General features: G+C 39.1%; 1 protein-coding gene across 2 annotated transcripts; it reads left to right on the forward strand.

Annotated features, from left to right (window-relative positions):
* The first annotated feature begins 2,780 nt into the window (after positions 1 to 2,780).
* pla2g4c (phospholipase A2 group IVC) lies at positions 2,781 to 16,882 on the forward strand. Of its 2 annotated transcripts, none has more exons than XM_023348354.1 (13): positions 2,781 to 3,013; positions 7,330 to 7,440; positions 8,389 to 8,531; positions 9,514 to 9,700; positions 9,781 to 9,886; positions 10,299 to 10,439; positions 11,480 to 11,545; positions 11,628 to 11,762; positions 11,984 to 12,130; positions 12,238 to 12,321; positions 13,344 to 13,498; positions 14,808 to 14,979; positions 16,269 to 16,882. In XM_023348354.1, the coding sequence occupies exons 1-13, from the start codon at positions 2,891 to 2,893 to the stop codon at positions 16,445 to 16,447; spliced, it is 1,749 nt and encodes a 582-aa protein (XP_023204122.1). In that variant the 5' UTR covers positions 2,781 to 2,890; the 3' UTR covers positions 16,448 to 16,882. The 2 variants fall into 2 exon arrangements, with proteins under 2 accessions (XP_023204122.1, XP_023204124.1); XM_023348356.1 differs by having other exon boundaries at positions 2,928 to 3,013; positions 7,293 to 7,440.
* The last annotated feature ends 748 nt before the right edge of the window (positions 16,883 to 17,630 follow it).

Here is a 17,630-nt window from a genome sequence, read left to right on the forward strand (position 1 = left end):
CAGTTAGATCCAGGAGAAAGGCCTCAGCACTGCCAATCAAGCTTGTGTACTTGCTGCTCATAGCCTCCCCCCACTCAGCACGTACAAGCTCCAGATTTCTGGTTTGCTGCAGCAGTGCTAGAACGGAAGTTAAACTGTAACTCTTGTTCTGTGGATGACTGCCAGAGTGGATATGTCTCCTCGCTCTCTGCTCAGGTCAAGATTGAATGTAAACAAATGTGCAGCAGCACATGGTCTCACAGTGGGTCTGAGGATCCCGTCCTGTTACTTTGTGGAGGTCAGGGCACCTCTGGCCATCACCTAGAGGGCAGTGCGGCCATCCAAAGAAAAGCCTCCCCACACAATGACTGACCCACCTCCAAACCGGTCATGATGGTGTAATGATGTGAAGGAGGTTTGATGTAGGACCCAAATGCTAAAGTACAGAGGCAGCAAGAGAATTTGAAGGTTTAATGAATAAATGTAAAAAACAAACAAACTTACAATTAGTAGAGGGAGCCAGGGCCGAAAAATAAGTCAAAAATCCAAGTAAAAAATAAACCATCAGGGAAACACAAAGAAAACACTGAGTAGAACGGGGAAACAACAGGAAGTTACGGAAGGAACCGGCGAGGAGTGACTGAAAAAGAGGTGTTTATACTGGGAGGTAATAACTAACTAATAACTTACAGGTTGGAGGAGTGAGGGGAGAGAGCAGACAGCAGACTGAGGAGAGAGAGAAGAGGACACACGGGGCGAGGGAGTGAACCAGCAAATGAGTCTGAGAAAGAGTAACAGAACCTAAGAGACATAACTAAACTGGAGTAGAAGGAATGACTAGATTAGCTGCTCTAGTTGAGCAACTTCAGTGGTCTGAAAAAAATGCCTCATGTTGCCTCGATTCGTGACAGCACTGACAAAATGGAAAAAGTGACTAAAAGCTCAACCAGAAAGGACGAGAACAGAGAAGCAAGTGTGGTCACCACCTGCAGAATCATTCTTTTATGGGGACTGTCTTGCAAGTTGCCTCTCATTTCCACCTGTTGTGTGTTTCACTTGCACAGCAGCAGGTGAAATTGAATCACAATAAGTGTTACTGACTGATTTGGAGTTATGGTGCTTAACTCCATGTGGGGCATACTTCAGTAGCATATGTCAACCTGCAGCAAACCAAAGGAGACATGTCCAGTCTGTCTACTGCCACATGTCCAGTCTGTCTACTGCCACTGGCAGATAGGAAAAAGTGAAAGAGAAACAACCTAAAGTTTAAGGCAGCTGGGTGAAGCTGTTGCCCCTCCCAGATGAAAAATAGACATATTAAAGATTATTTTTGTAGGTTGTACAAATATAATCCTTCCCTCAGATATAAGGCAACAATTCCCACACCAAAAAACCCCCACAAGATTAACGTTTTACATGTCTTGGCGCCTTGGTAGGTGTGCAGGTCCATCCTCTCTCCCTGTTCAGATGAGGGATTGAACAGAACACTGGGACATGTTCAAAGCTTGGGATATTGTTTTTGAGCCTAACCCTGCACCAAACATCTTTAAGAACTTGCTACTGGGTTCCTCTGTCTGCTGTTTATTCTCTCAAGTTCTCTTACAAACCTCTGTTTGCTAATTACACGACGTTTGACAGCAGTTTGTTGCAGTGGATTTACCTCACCTCCTCTACCAACTACCAGTGGAGAAAGTCTCCAGAACTCCCTGCAACCTTAGAAGAATTAGCTGGTACACACAAAGTATGGGTGACTGTTGAAAACGTTTCCTTCCCTTATACTTCATGAATAAGCCTATGTTGCACCCTTAAAAAGAACTAAAAAAACTCAAAGGCTTTTGTGCAACTTTATTAAACAAAATCCACGGTTCAGCATACAGCGTGTGTAGTTTTCTCTCCTTTCCACAGGTCATGAACTTTTTTCTCCCATTATGCATTGTGTCTTTCTTAAAGGGGTATTATCATAACAGAAATCTATGAAATAAAAAATAATAAAGTAGTCTAATTTAACATTGTCACGTTCTTAACATATTTCCAGGGCTCTACACCTACTTTGTATTGTTCCCTGTTTACAAGACTTTATATTCATAGCAGTAACAATTGTCTAGCAGGTTCTGTTGTTCATAAAGCCTACGATCTTTGTTGTTTTTACTGTTACACCCTACCTTTTTTATGTACTCACAAAAAAAAGAGTGAAAGAAAGAGCAGAACAGAGGTGAGGAATCCTGCTCACAGTCAATTTTTTGAAATGTATTTCTCACTTCTTAGGACAAGTTTACCCTTGGGCTCTCTGCCATAATATTTTTTTCTGTTGCTGTTTGTCTGTCAGTAAGGTTTAGGATGTTACACAAAGGTCCATTCCATCAAACCAGTTCCAGTGTTTCCACTGATGCTATAATCTACCAAGAAACAGTCCTTTGTGTTTCTGGCACCACAAACCAATGGAGACATATCAGAGGTAAGAGGCGTCCAGTTGGCTGCTGAAAAAAAAACTTAATCAGGAACTTGAGGCGTGCTCTTAGGGGACAGGAGACAATCAAAATCTAGTTTAATTGGCTCTAGTGTCCAATAAAACACTAGAGGAAGGGGGAAGACATGCGGCAAAGGCCATTGTGCCGGGACTCGAACCTGTGACGGCCTCATTTGTTTTCTTTACAAAGCTTTATTCCAAACAAGAACACTTTGTGGACAAAAGATCCCAGACAGATGTTTTTGCTGCTTTCTACTTTGACTCAAACATCTGGTTTACATTTGAAACTGTTTCTCTGCATTGCCAACACATGGAAGAGATCAGGCGGCCTTAGTGTGCTGATGAAATATCTCTTTTCTTGTGCAACTTCCTCAGACATTACGGTGAATGTAGAGAAGCAGGAAGAACCTGTAGCCTTATGTGTATGAATGTATGTGAGTCAGCATGCAGACACGAAGAGGAAATACAGGTTTTTCTTTAGGCTTGGCGTTTTGTTTTTGCCTGGTGATTTCCGGAGTTGCACTGCAGGCAGTGGACAACATGGAGGGAAATATGACAGCTTCTGAGGTGAGACATTCATTGGTCAAAACGCCAGAATTTGTATTTTGTAGAGCGTTTTCTTACAGGGTTTGACTATCAAGTCTTCAATTTTTATGCAGTTGAGATAGTTGCAGTTAAAATTTAATGGTGATATCAGTTTCTATTAACTAGCTCCAGTTTACATCATGGGAGGCTAAATGTACATAAAGCACATCCCTGTAAAAAGATGTTCTTAATTATTAGTATGTATCCACAGGTTTTCAAAAACAATTTCAGACCTTTTTCAAAAGACTGACTAACATTTTTGGTCAATCTGTTGTTAGATTAAACATTGTACAAGAAGGTTTAAACAGAAAGTGTCACGGCGTATAAGTTAAGTTTAATACCTTTTTTTTATTAAAACAGTGTTTTACTGTTTATACTGTTTATTTATTTTCACAGAGAAAATGTACAGGCTGATGGTAATGAAGTATGACTTAAATTATGAAATGGTGCAAAGCCAGTTTACACTGTGTTCCAAATTATTATGTAAATTGGATTTAAGTGTCATAAAGATAATTTTTTTTGTTCTGCTATTAAATTTATAGATGGTATTGTGTGTCAGGACTCTTTGAATCACTATAATTAATTTCAGAAAGCTGGGTTGATTAATTTGTCTGGTGAGCTCAATTAAAGGAAATGTACTTAAGAAGGATGTTCCACATTATTAAACAGGCCACAGGTTTCAAGCAATATGGGAAAGAGAAAGGATCTCTGCTGATGAAAGTCATCAGATAGTTTAGTGCCGTATGACAAGGTATGAAAACATTAGATATTTAATGAAAACTGAAGCGTTATCGTACTGTGAAGAGATTTGTGGCTGATTCAGAACAAAGATGGGTTTGTACAGATAAAAGCAAAATGAGGAAGGTTTCTGTTAGACAAATTCATCACATTAAGAGAGCAGCTGTTAAAATGCCCTTACAAAGCAACAAACAGGTATTTGAAGCTGCTGGAGCCTCTGGAACCTCAAGGTGGAGGAACCAGAGGCTTGTGGTGCATCAACCTACTATTGGGCCCCTAACCAGAGCTCACAAGCAGAAACGGTGGCAGTGGCTCCAGCCGTACATGAAGATTAATTTTCAAACAGACTTGTTCACTGATGACTGCTGTGCAACCCTGGATGGTCCAGATGGACGCAGTAGTGGATTGGTGGTGGATGGACACCACGTCCTAAAGTGACGTCAGCAAGGAGGTGGTGGAGTCATTTTCTGGGCCGAAATCATGGAGAGAGAGAGAGAGAGAGAGAGAGAGAGAGAGAGAGAGAGAGAGAGAGAGAGAGAGAGAGAGAGCTGGTCGGCCCCTTCAGAGACCCTGATGGTGTGAAAATGACCTCAGCAAAGTACATGGACTTTCTGACTGACCACTTTCTTTCATGGTTCAAGAAGAAGAGCCGTACCTTCAGTAGCAAAATCATCTTCGTCATGACAATGCACCATCTCATGCTGTAAGGAATACCACTGTGTCATTGGCTGCTATGGGCATAAAAGGGCAGAAACTCATGGTTTGGTCACCATCCTCCTCTGACCTCTGACCTCAACCCTATTGAGAACCTTTGGAGTTTCCTCCAGCAGAAGATCTGAATGCAGTTCATATCAAACAGCAGCTCTGGGAAAGTTTTCTGACATCCTGCAAAGAAAATCAAGCAGAAACTTTCCACAAACTCACAAGTTCAATGGATCTAGAATTGAGCTGTGATATCAAAGAAGGTTCTATGTTAACATGTAACTCTGTCTGTTAAGATGTTTTTGATTGAAATAGTTTCTGATTTTAGTACATGTGATCACTTAATGCCGCACATTCAAAGAATGACTGTTTGCAGTTTTTTATAATCCATAAAATGTTTAGAAAATCTGCTGTGCATAATAATTTGGAACAGTGCAGTTTGAGTTTTTTTATTTTTGAAAAAAATACTGTTCTCATGGGGAGCTTTGTTCAGTAAAATTTGATTTATACTGCAATAGTTCATGACTTGGAAATTATACTGACCATCATTTACATTGACCATTTAAGAAAATCTGAGAAAATATCACTTGCATAATAATTTGGAACACAGTGCAATGTTTCATTACATACATGTGTGATAAGTCATTATTCACATCTCACTAAAACCAAACAAACCAAACTACAAACCAACAGACAGTTCATAAAACAATTTTACCATCATAATATTTTTTAATACCAACACAACTTTATTAATTGAACTAAGAATTCTACATTTACCAAATCCAAAAGTTCAATAGAGAGGGAGAATCAGAGAGAGTCTACCTTCTTTGACTTAGAGATATTTTCTTTGGAAACAGGTATGAGATTATTTTGGTTGTAAATTGGTACTTGTTAACACGTGTAGCAAATCACATGTTAGCAACTCAATTAGCTTGGGTTTCTACATGTGGAAGACAAGATGCTGAACACCAAATAAAGCATCAGGATGAGGAGGCAAGTTGAACAATAGCTTTGAAAAATGATGCCTGGTGTGATGAGCCTTAACTTTTGATTTGCCAATTTTAAACAGCATTAATATTGAATCACTGTATCAATGGCTCAGGCCACAGGCTACTTACATCTCCTCATGACTTCTTCAGGTAAGGTGATGCAGTACATATAACAGAGCTCACTCTACTTTCTTAGAGACAGACATACTAGCTGTGTCCCCATTACAAATGTGAACTTCTGTCAATATTCTGCTAATGTAAAAAAAACAACACAATTTCACAATTGCAGTTCTTCCATCAAGTAAGAAACACAATTAAAATCACACGAGAATAAGTTTTGTTCAAGTGACAAGTCATTAATAAACAAGGCCTGAGCTCTTTGGTCAAAGACACTTTGAGAATTCCTCATTAACTGAGAAGCCTGGCTCTGCCACAGCTTGCTCATGGGACAGGAGGAGAATACTTTGGCAGAACACTAGCAGTCCAGGATGGGACGTGCTGAACTCGGAGTGCAGAGAGACATCCAGACGCTGCTTAAGTGGTTAAAAAGACGCAAATTCTTCATCTTTGGTTTGAACAGAGTAAGGATGTGGACAGCTGAATGCTGACATCACCTACAATATTGACAGAAAAGTTAAGATACAATTATTTATGTCATTAATATGTTCCAGCCAACTGCTTCATCATCCATTTGCCAAAGCACAGGTCGCATAACAGTATCCACATAGTTACATTTCAGTTTGGTAAAAGCTTTCAGAGTGAAAAAGTTGGAAAACCACAAACTAATTTTCTAGCACTATACCTAGACTTGAATAACTTTTCCACTCCTGCTGTCCCTATAAAATATGAAATGCCATCTACAAAACGGGAGCTTCTACAAAACACATCATCTGTGATGCACAGCTCTGGTTCTCTGCTCATTCATTTGACCATATGCTATTGACATTTTCAAATTAGTAAAACTTTGGAGGTAGTCTTTTGATATTATAAGTTTTCATTGCCCCTTTGCTGTTTTTACAACCTCTAGATAAAAAGAGAATTGGTTTCTCCTTGCATCTTTTAACTCAAGAGGTCTCAAAAGCTTAGGCCAGACAGAAAGGTCATCTGATTGGAGTTGGAACACACTAGCACCTTTTCATGTCCAATTATAAACTGTAAATGGTCCAGATCAACAAACTGATGCTGCGGAGCTCCCTGGAGCCGAGCAAACAGTCGCTCCATGATTTCTGTCCAAATCACAGATGGCTGTAATGAAAACACAGGCATAACAATCATTGTTAGGCTGGACCACTGTATAAATTCCTTTAAGCAAAAAGTCATTCTGGAACTTAGCGATTCTTAAATAATGCTCCAAGATCACAATGCAGTGGGCTTTTCCCTCTGGGAGCAAAAATAGTGGTAAATGATAAAAGCAAACTACAAAAGGTTGCAGTATTCTAAATCTCAACTCTCTCAATGCAATTCAGTTCATGGAAAATCAATCAATACCAAAGATGTGAAACACCACATTTAGATTTTGATGCCTGCAAGACATTCAGAAAACGTTTGGACAGGGCCATGTTTACCGCTGAGTCCTTTTAACAACACTCAGTAAGCATGTAGGAGCAATAATTGTTGAAATCTTATAGGTGGAATTCTTTCTTTATGTACAACTACAGTAAATAAAGCACCAGACATTTTCAGTGGGAGACAGGTCTGGACTGCAGGCAGGTCAGTCTAGTACCTGCGCTGTTTCACTGTGAAGTAATAGCTCTGTTGTAAGACATGCAGAATGAGGCTTATTGTAATCTTCATCATTCCTTCAGCCAAAACCTTACTTGTTGACTCTGCAGAACAACCTGATAATCTCCAGTCATGAATTGTCTTCAGGAAACCATCCGTCACTCCTCAGCTCTGTGTGCTGGAGAACAACAATATATTGACAGGCGAAAAGAAATTGTTCTACAGGCATTGAACAATCTGCAGATCAACTGTAATGTGGTAAGAAAAAACATATCTACACTTCTCTTTATTTTATTTTTTAAAAGGTTGTGTCAACTCTACTGGCTTTTATATGACAGATAGACAGGAAAGTGGATTGAGAGAGAAGGGGAAGACATGCAACAAGGATCATCAACCTGTGAGGGCCGCATCACAGACTGAGGCCTCCAAACACGTGTCATGCTTTACCCCTGTGCGACCACTGCACCCATCTTTATTTTATTTTTCTAATAAAAAGAAATATATATATTATATAAATTAGATCAAATTTTACTGGCATAATTGACCTAATAATTGGGGGTTTGAGAAGAGAAGAGCACAGAAAGCACCAATGTGCCTGTCCAGGAGAACTTTCTATGTCAAAGAAAACATGATGAGTTAATGGCCAGCAGTAGCTGCTTTAGTGGCTTCATGCAGGATAGAAAGACAGCTAAAGATATCAACTCTGAGCCAATTTTAAAGTCTACGTGGTAAAAGACAGCACAGACAGCGAGTTACAGGAAGACCTAATTCAACTGCAGCGAGACGAGGTCTGACACGGTCAGGTTCATCATCTATAGGAAGAGAAGATGAGGTTGTTTGGGGGCGGCAGAAGTAAGAGTTCAAAATCCAGGGTGCAGAAACATTATTTAACAGTAGCATATCCTGGGTCACATTATCCGTTGTTCACAAACATTGCTAATTCACTTGCTTTTGTCATTTCTCTTCTTATGTGACTAGAAAGCTGAAGAGGAAAGACAGAGATCCTTTGTCAAACATAAAATTCTGCAGTCTCAATTTTCTGGCCCTTGTTCATTCAGGTTACTTGCCAAAGGTCTCTTGATGCCCATTCTGGTCAGTGGGGGAGATGGTCCATTCTAAAATAAAGAAAAAAATGAGCAGTTTAAGTTTAAAGTACTTTGCAATTAGAGCAATCAACTTGTCTAATTCTCTGGTTTCTATTTCCAGGATTTAGTCCCTCACATCGCCCTGGTGGCTTCTGGTGGGGGTCAGAGGGCAGCTGTGAGTCTCATAGGCTTCCTGTATCAGCTGGAAAAGGAAGCCATGCTGGACACTTTGCTCTACATAGGAGGAGTTTCTGGGTCAACATGGTAACAGAACAAATTAGCCATAATTACATTACATGCTGGTCAAATGCTGAGTAATTGGAAGTTGAAACAAGCTAGAAACCAGTGACTGGATCTCACATAGAATGGAACTGGAACAGAAGCAATGTAGAAACAGAGATGAAAAACAGAAAAGGTTTACTGAACAACCAGGGACATATTTCACTTCCTATCAGACTTAAAACTGCAGTAAGTAACTTTTAGAAAAGTATGGTTTTATGTACTTGTCACCATGTCCTGACAGCATAATATGAAACAGACAATCCAACTCCTCTGCCTCCCTGTGGTCCTACAGCCATTTGCAGAAAAACACTGCTTCCAGAAACAACCAATCACAGCCAGGAGGAGGCTGTTAGTGCCATCTATCTCGCTCCTGTACGTCCTGCTTTCAAACACCGTCCATTTCTGCTCATACATAGACCTGATTGATGGTGCTCTGCTGCTCTGAATGCTGTCAGTGGGCCATGCCCACAGAGCCAGCCTTTCTGGATAACGATGAATGACATAATGGAAACTCTTAAAGCATGCAGGGCAGTGGTCCCTGAGGTCAGCTGTCAGAGGCTTTACAGATCATGAGCTCCAATTCCTTTGACGCTGCCAAAACCTTGTTCCTATGTACCTCCAGAATTGGTTGAGAATTTGCAAGGTCATCACAAATCTCATCTGTCTGTATTAGTACGAATGTCGGGGGCATTAGACCTCAGGCCAGTTGTAGTGAGTTGTTTGGTCAATCAATCTATGATAGTTCTGCCATTTACTTTCCATAATTTAGTTAATGATCAAATTTAAACCTTGTTTCATGTGGACCACACTTTATTTAAGAGCACCAAATGGAGGGCAGCTGTGAGTCTGATATAAATATAAATAAGTTATTTATATTTTTGTGGTATCGTTTTACAACATTTCTAAGCACAAGGCTTTTTCTTGACTCCTGTGTGCCTGCCGCTCACCCTCTTCATGTTGTCAGGTCCATGGCCTTCCTGTACAATGACCCTCAGTGGAGCTCCAACATGGATGAAGCGGTGTCCAAGCTGTCGGGTCCTGGGGTGGAGCTGGAGCACGCTGTGGCCTGGTTGACTGAAAAGTCCAAGGAGGAGGATTTCTCTCTCACTGACATCTGGGGGGTTCTAACCTCTGCCGGCATCATGAAACAGGTTAAACAGGCGTAGCTTGGAGCTTAGACATTTATCAGATGTGATGATTCCTCAAAAAAAAACATCTTGTACTTTATCAGATGGATAAACGGCGTCTTTCAGAGGAGGTCAGCAGGAACGCCACCAACCCTTACCCCGTCTACTGTGCTCTAGAGAAACACTGCTACTCACATGGGCCGCTACAAGGTACACACTTTAACTGAGGGGTTTACATGAATAAAGACAACACTTTATTTGACGGGGTGTGCATAAGACTGACATGACACTGTCATAAACATGACAGAACACCTGTCATGAAGATGAAGGAATCTTTATGAATATTTGCCACTGTTGTCATGAAGTTTCAATCGGTAAGTGATGACACATATAATGCAAAGTTTACCATTTTAATGGACTTTTAATATGAGTTTTAATGCAACTTTGCATTAAAAGTGTCGTTATTTATCGAATGACACTTCATGACAACAGTGGCAAATATTCATAAAGACTCCTTCATGTTCATGACAGGTGTTCTGTCATGTTTATGACAGTGTCATGTCAGTCTTATGCACACCCGTCAAATAAAGTGTTACCGTTAAAGGTTTTCTCTGTTCGTTAGGTAAATGGTTTGAGGTGAGCCCTCATGAGGCAGGATTCACAGAGCTGAACCTCTTTGTTGAAACATCACTGTTGGGCAGCAAGTTTCACAACGGGGAGCTGATGGAGAAGAAACCAGAGATGGACATGATCAGTCTACAGGGTGAGCTTCACAATCACTGTGCAATATATCCAAACTCAACTGTCGTCACAATGCCTATATATACAATACCTCAGTTACAAAGGGCTATTTGGATGGTTGTCAATATTCCTGTGTAATGTGTGACAACACATCTGAGTTATGTATGCAAATAGTACAATTCCATGAAAGAGGATTCAATTTCTTACAGTTTTTTTAATATTTGCTTTTTTGTCCCAGTCATACATTAGGACCATTAAACTAATTTCAATATCAAAGATAACTGGAATAAACAAAAAGTCTGTTTATAACTAAAGATGTCATTTATTAAAACAATCTTTCCCTGCAGGAATTGCAACAGCTGCAATTCTTGTGTGGAAAAAGGAATCACAGTTGTTGTGAAAGAAGAGCAAACTGAAAGATCAACCTCATAATTAATAAAAACATTTATTTCAATCCCAGTAGTTACATCCTGCCATGGCTACTGTCAAACACACAGATTCAGGTGACCATTTAAATGCCATACAAAAACTCACACCTGAAAGCAAAACAGTACCAAGATCAACAATTGTTTCTTCCAGAAGAGTAGACTTGTTTTTTGTATCCGCTAACATCTAGTAGGGATGAAGACAGAGAGAAGTTAAACTAGAATAGAACAGTCTTTATCTTGTCATCACACAGGAGTGTGATGCAATTAATGCAGCCGACACTTTCAGGTGATAAATAAAATACAAAAGCCATAAAAACAACCAGTGACTTTTAAACCAGGTGGCAAGTACAGCCATCTGATTTACCCAACAGTAGTAAAGTCACCTGGTTACATCCCCAGTATTTCCTTTATTTAAACTGAATAATTTATTTTGATGACTGTGCAAATATTAAAACTACAATCATGTCTTATAAAATGTACTTGATCAGAAAGCAATGGAGACTGCTGGACCTGGTGGGGACCAAAGCCCTGTCCTAATACTACTAAAATACATATAGAAGCAAATAATACCAGCATCTAGGATGACCACAAATTGTTTCCTTCATTCATAAATATCTATTTTTTAACTGTGCAGGAGTTTTAGGCTGTGCACTGGCTCATGAGGAAGTTATCAGGGATGTGATCCCTCCCTGGCTTAATGGTAATCACCACTGGAAACATATTCTTAGTAAATTCATGTTGGCTTTCTGGCCTAACTCGTTTTCTTTGTGCTTCTGTTTCAGGGCCCACAGATGATGTGACCAAGGAATACCTGCGTGTGTACAACGTGCTCAGAAACTTGATAACTCTCACCTCAAGCACCATCCAGGATCCTACTGCCCTGTCTGAGCTTGACAAGTTGCAGAAAATCCTACATGGTATGAATTCTGACCTACATGCTTTTTCTAGACAAATATGAATTTCTTCTAAATTGGTGTGTTTCTGTTCAGCAAATTTCTTTTTGTAATATATGGTCAATGGAAATGCAGGTAGTGCTGATTGGAGAAGGTCTAGTCTTTTTTTGAGTTGTAACAGGATATTGATGCAGCAAATTCTTGTTTTTATTTCTTACTATGCTTGTTAAAATGCTTTTCTCAAGACAAGGTGCATCATAATGAGTCAGTTCTGCTGGAGTCGCTGAGTCCAGAAGAAAGAAAAAATCTGTTCCAACAGTGGAGTCTTGGGTTGGTGAGGACAGTGGAGATCTGGGGCCAAAGTTTGGAGGATGGAGCTTTCAAAACATCAGGTGTGTATTCTATAGACCTGAAGCACAGGCAGGGCTTACTGGACAGAAAGGAATAGAAAATTAAAAGTTTCTTTTAACAAAACTTTGTTTCTGTGCTTCTTCTCCAGTTTCTTTCATTACAAAGCAAGTCCTTCCTCTTATTTTGAAGTGGGAGTGGGGAACAACCAGCAACTTCCTCTATCAGTTCCAGAGTGAGTGGACAGACCTCTAGAGCACAGATGTTCAGCTAGCCTGCATTATGACAAACAAATAAACAAACAAATAAACAAACAAACAAGAGTTTGGACATTTTCCAAGTGAGGTTGTGACGTCATTATCTGCTCTGGGATAAAGTGGATAAATGTTACCTTACCTGTGGATAGATGTTATGTTGTGTGTGGTGTGCACAGGACTGCTAGCTCCCACCACAAATATTTATTTACTTTGCAACAGACTCACTGTGGAATATCTTTACGCAGTGGGCAGGAGAACTATTACAAATAACTCCGTACAACGCTATATCAAAAATTTTAAGCAAACTGCATACTTCTATTTCACTGGTCATCCCTCAGTGTACTCATCAACACTGTCTCCCACGTGACAAATCCAGGTATGTTTTATCAGAAAAGACTGGAAAATATATAATCATCTCAGGAAAAAAAAAGGAGAAATTTTAGCATTTGTTCGGGTAAAATTCAGCTACATTCTTTAGAAGACACAACCAACATCAGCAAAATATCAACAAAATAATAGCTTCACCAGAAGAAAAGCAACATTTTAAAATCATTCAGCCAGAGTCCAGAATTAAATTTGACTGAAATAATCTGTGGAAGACCTGAAATGTGCTGTAGACTAGACACATCTTCCCAAACTCTTCCCAGTTTGAACCAGTTTGAGTTACTGAAACATTTGATCTACCTTTGAGGTTAATCCAGCATTTTTGAAATGAATTGAAATTTGGTCTCTTTAAGAAACACTGAGTTCCTTTAAATCAAAACTAAAACCGCCCCTGTTTAGAGCTGCCTTTGATTCAGAACTGGAACATTGATAGATATATTTGATGTCTGTTTGCTCAATGATGGCATTAGACAAAATATAATGTGCATTGATTGTTTTATAATTGGTTACTGTATGATGTTTTCATGGTGCAAAGCACACTGAACTGCCTTGTTGCTGAAATGTGCTGTACTAATAAACTCGGCTTTTACAAATTCTTAACTTCTGTTTCCCACAGATGATTCAGTTCCTGATTGTCTCCAGACTAAAGAAGAATTCCACCTGATCGATGCAGGGCTGCTGATCAACATGGCCTACCCGTCATTCCTAGGAGAGAAGAGAGACATCGACCTCATCATTGCACCAGAGTCTAGTGCTGGAATTATGTTTGAGGTGCTCAAAATTACTGTTAAATCTCATGTAAACACATGCAAACAATTTTAATGATATGCTTGCACTGAAAAAAAATGAAAATGGTGTCCCGACACAACACTGACAACAGGGCAGAACATGCTCAGCCCTCTAAATCAGTCAAGTTCTCCAGAGTCCTGCTAATCGCCTCATTATTTGACTCAGGAGTGGTGAAGCACAGACATGTCCTGTATGAAGCTGCCCCTGATCACAGGCTGAGCAGTTGGTTGGAGCATAAAGTGGATGTTGTTGCTAATAGTGGATATAAGATATCATGGCCCCTCAGCTGGACAATTTCAAATGTTTTCTGATGTTCAAAATAGTTTCTGCAGACAAACTTACCTCAGTTTTCAGCTGCAGTGTGCTCTGATGGCAAATCCATCTAGTAAGATATATGTGGCATATTCTGGCAGCTCAGAATAAAACACCTTCTCCAGATGGCCCAAAGATAAAGAATTCTAACAGTCTGGAGACTTTTCTGATATCAGCATTCTTCTGTGTAACGTATCAGGAAGTGGATATAGACATGATGTCTGATTTATCAACTTAGTAAACCCATATATTCAACAGTTATGTTTGGATATGGAGCCAGAGACATACAAGTTCACTTACCACAACACAAGCAATCCTGTCAACACAGAATATTTGTAGTAAAACCATAGTCCTTTACTTATTTCTGTCAACCAGAGCAGTGTGCATGCTTGAAAACCGAGAGAGTAAACCTAATGAGTCTATACCTGAAGTTATGCTGAGAAAACATTTTATAGATGTTGTTAAAAAAATACATGAAATAACAGTAGACTGATAGGTTGGTTGAAGTTGAGAGAATGGACTGGATCACAGCTGGCATAGTAGATGGTGAACTGAAATTAGAGTAAAACTAAAAAAGAAAAAAAATACAAGCAAAAGTCAAAAAAATAATACAAAATTTTCTTGTAAGATCAAAATTGTGTATGCTTTTCATGGGATTCTAACTACTGGGGATCCAGAGAACGTTTGGAAGTGTTCATAAATTAGAGAGTGGTTTGTCCCTTCAGGGATCCTGTACTAACATGGCAGAAAGGGTGATGTGGTTGAGCAGGGTCACTGTGGATTAAACTGCCTGGTCTGAGACAACAACAATTATTTTTTCTATGGGATTTTACATTAATGAAAAAAAGTAGATTTGATAATATCACACTGTTTCTTCCTATCATCACTTTAAAGTTGTCTAAAATGACAAAAATCTGTTAGCTGTAAGCACAGAGGCCCAGTATGGCGCCGCTGATCTTTCTACTGCTTCCTTTTACAGACTCTGATTCTTGCCAGGGACTATGCAGCTGAAGTGAATAAACCCTTCCCACAGATAGATAATAAAATCCTGGAGGAGAGCGACTGGCCGAAGAACTGCTACGTGTTTGAGGGGAAAGAAAAGGAGCCGACCATCATCTACATGCCGCTTTTCAACCAGCAAAACTGCAAAGGTTTGATCTGTCAGCCTTAACTGATTAGTCGAGTTTAGTAGCATTACACTCTCCTCCCAATTAGTCATGCTTGTTCCAAACCGGCACCTTTCGTGGAAGAGTGGCAAGAAGAAATCCTCTGCCGAAACAAAGAGCCATAATACGTCCCACATGGTTTGTGTAGTTTGCCACATGAACCATGTGGCAAACATGGTTCATGTGTAGTTTGCCACATGGCAAATGTTCTTGTTGTGGAAGAACATTTCCACAATGTTCTTCCACAGAGAACATGTGGAAGAAGGTGTTCTTAATGGATGTGGAAATTTTCCATCTGTCAATGGAAAGCAGGTAGATGGAAGGAACTGCAGTTGCAAAAAATGATTCCACAAAGAAATGACTGAGAGGGTCTGAACGCAAATGTGCTTTTTCTATTGAATCGACTTTTTGAGCTTTACATCATCTTATATTATTCCCTCCTCAAAAACATGCCTGGAATGTTGTCTTGATTGTTTCATTCATGTTTGAGAAATCCCTTAATCTCCAATTTACGAAGGCAAATTTTTAAGTCATATTTGATATATAAATATACAGCTCTAGAAGCTCTGATTTTACTCTTCATAGGTCTATGTTTGAGTAAAATGAACGTTGTTTTTTTATTCTATGAACTACTGACAACATGTCTCTGAAATTCCAAGCAAAAACTTTTTATTTATTTGCAGAAAATCAGAAATGGTCAAAATAACGACAAAACATACAATTCTTTCAGACCTCAAATAATGCAAAGAAGACAAGTTCATATTCATTTAGAAACAACAACATTAACGTTTGAACTCAGGAAGAGTTCAAAATAAATATTTGGTGGAATAACAATGATGTTTTCAATGGGGTTCAGTGCAGCAGTCTCATTTTTTCCAGAGCTGCATATATATGTTCATAACAATTGAAAGTAACAGAGTTACTTGATTGAACTATAAAATTTCACTATATGGCTGGGAAACAAACAATACTGCCCCTTTCAATAATTATTTCAAAACATTTTAAAATACCCCGTATAATTCCCTTCACAGGTAAGTATCGCTGTGTGTTGGTCTGTCACATGAAATCCTGATCAAAGACATTGGAAGTTTGTGTTTATAAATCGACAAAATGTGGCTGGAACCATTTGTCAAATTCCAGAGCAGGTCTTTAGTAGACAAGACGATCTCTGTGTCAGTTCAGCTCACCATCTGAGTGGATGTCCTCTAAAGCGAGGCGTAGTGTTCAAGGTGACGGTAAGTTTGCTGATTAAAGGTCTCTCACTGTTTCTGCAGATGCAGAGGAGGTCAAAGCAAAGATGAAGGAGTTCTCCACCTTCACGCTGCCCTTCAGTCAGGAGAAGATTAACTTCCTTTTGGAGACGGCCAAAACTAACATGAAGAACAACAGGGAGATTGTGCTGAGAGAGATGAGGAAAGCTGCTCTTCGTCGCATGAGGAAGATGAGCGTATGAGTCTGTGGGAAGGTGCAGGGTAGCGAAATGAGTCAGACAGATAAAAGCATCCAAGATTCTTTCTCAGCTTATAAATGTATAATCTGAAAACTCACTGTGTCGTCCAAATAGATGATGGAAAAAAAATACTGAATAACAGCAGTTAAGGTTCTGAGTGTATAATACTAAGACATGTCTTCACATTACATACTCATACTGCATTTTTATGACATGTTTTCTTTGATTTTTGTTGGCTTGGAGAGATGTTACATAAAGGTTTTCACACTGATGTTAGAATGCATGATTCACCTTATTATGATTAGAATCAGAAACCCTGCAGAGCTCTGAGGAATAAATATGTTGTTCAACATGTACTCTTGGTTTTATTTTAAGAAGACAAAATCTTTACAATATGAAAACATGGATGTTTTAAAAAAAAAAAGTCTTGGTCCTTAAGAACATCATGTCGTAGCAAACAAAATACTAACCAGTAATCACGTTTAATAAAGGCAACAACTTGCCAATCATGCAGTACAGTTTTGTAACCAGTAACATATATAATGTGAGTTACTACATTATTAGCCTAATATAAAAGTATGTAAAAAAAATATTACTGCATTTCTTGGAAAAAAATGTTTTTTGCAAATAAAAATTAGATGTAGAGAAAATTATATTTTTTACGTTTACTAGCTCAAAAACTGATATCATATTAAAAACTTTCTTTGATTGCTGGCAAATTGTAATGGTTGTCTTTATTACATTTAAAATGTTGCATTACCCAGTGCAGGGCTGGGTAAAATAATTTGCTGCTGTAATGATAATTAGCAGTAAACCAGGAGCCCAGTGGGTCATGGAGGTTCGGGGGTCCAGGCCACATGTTGCTCTGGAGAACACTGACTGACCACTGTGGACTCTGTGCAGGGTGACCAGAATTAAAGGGGCAGTGCTGCATGTTTTCCAGGCACATTGTGCCTTTTATAGCACAATCAAGAAATAACAACCTTCAGATGTTATATATACTGTACATACAGTACAGACCAAAAGTTTGGACACACCTTCTCATTGAATTCAATTAGAAAGTGTGTCCAAACTTTTGATCTGTACTGGTTTTATATATACAGTACAGACCAAAAGTTTGGACAAACCTGTCTAGTTTTCTTTATTTTCATGACTATTTATAAGGCAAGAAATCCCACTTATTAAC

Source organism: Xiphophorus maculatus, chromosome 16 (assembly GCF_002775205.1).
Source record: "Xiphophorus maculatus strain JP 163 A chromosome 16, X_maculatus-5.0-male, whole genome shotgun sequence".
NCBI classification, from domain to species: Eukaryota; Metazoa; Chordata; class Actinopteri; order Cyprinodontiformes; family Poeciliidae; genus Xiphophorus; species Xiphophorus maculatus.

What these genes read in the sequence shown, in the direction of transcription:
- pla2g4c (XM_023348354.1), top strand. Translation starts at nt 2,891, where the DNA reads ATGCAGACACGAAGAGGAAATACAGGTTTTTCTTTAGGCTTGGCGTTT. An exon ending in GGAGTTTCTGGGTCAACATG is followed by an intron (nt 8,532 to 9,513) that starts GTAACAGAACAA and finishes TCATGTTGTCAG; the next exon opens with GTCCATGGCCTTCCTGTACA. An exon ending in GTGCTGGAATTATGTTTGAG is followed by an intron (nt 13,499 to 14,807) that starts GTGCTCAAAATT and finishes TTCCTTTTACAG; the next exon opens with ACTCTGATTCTTGCCAGGGA.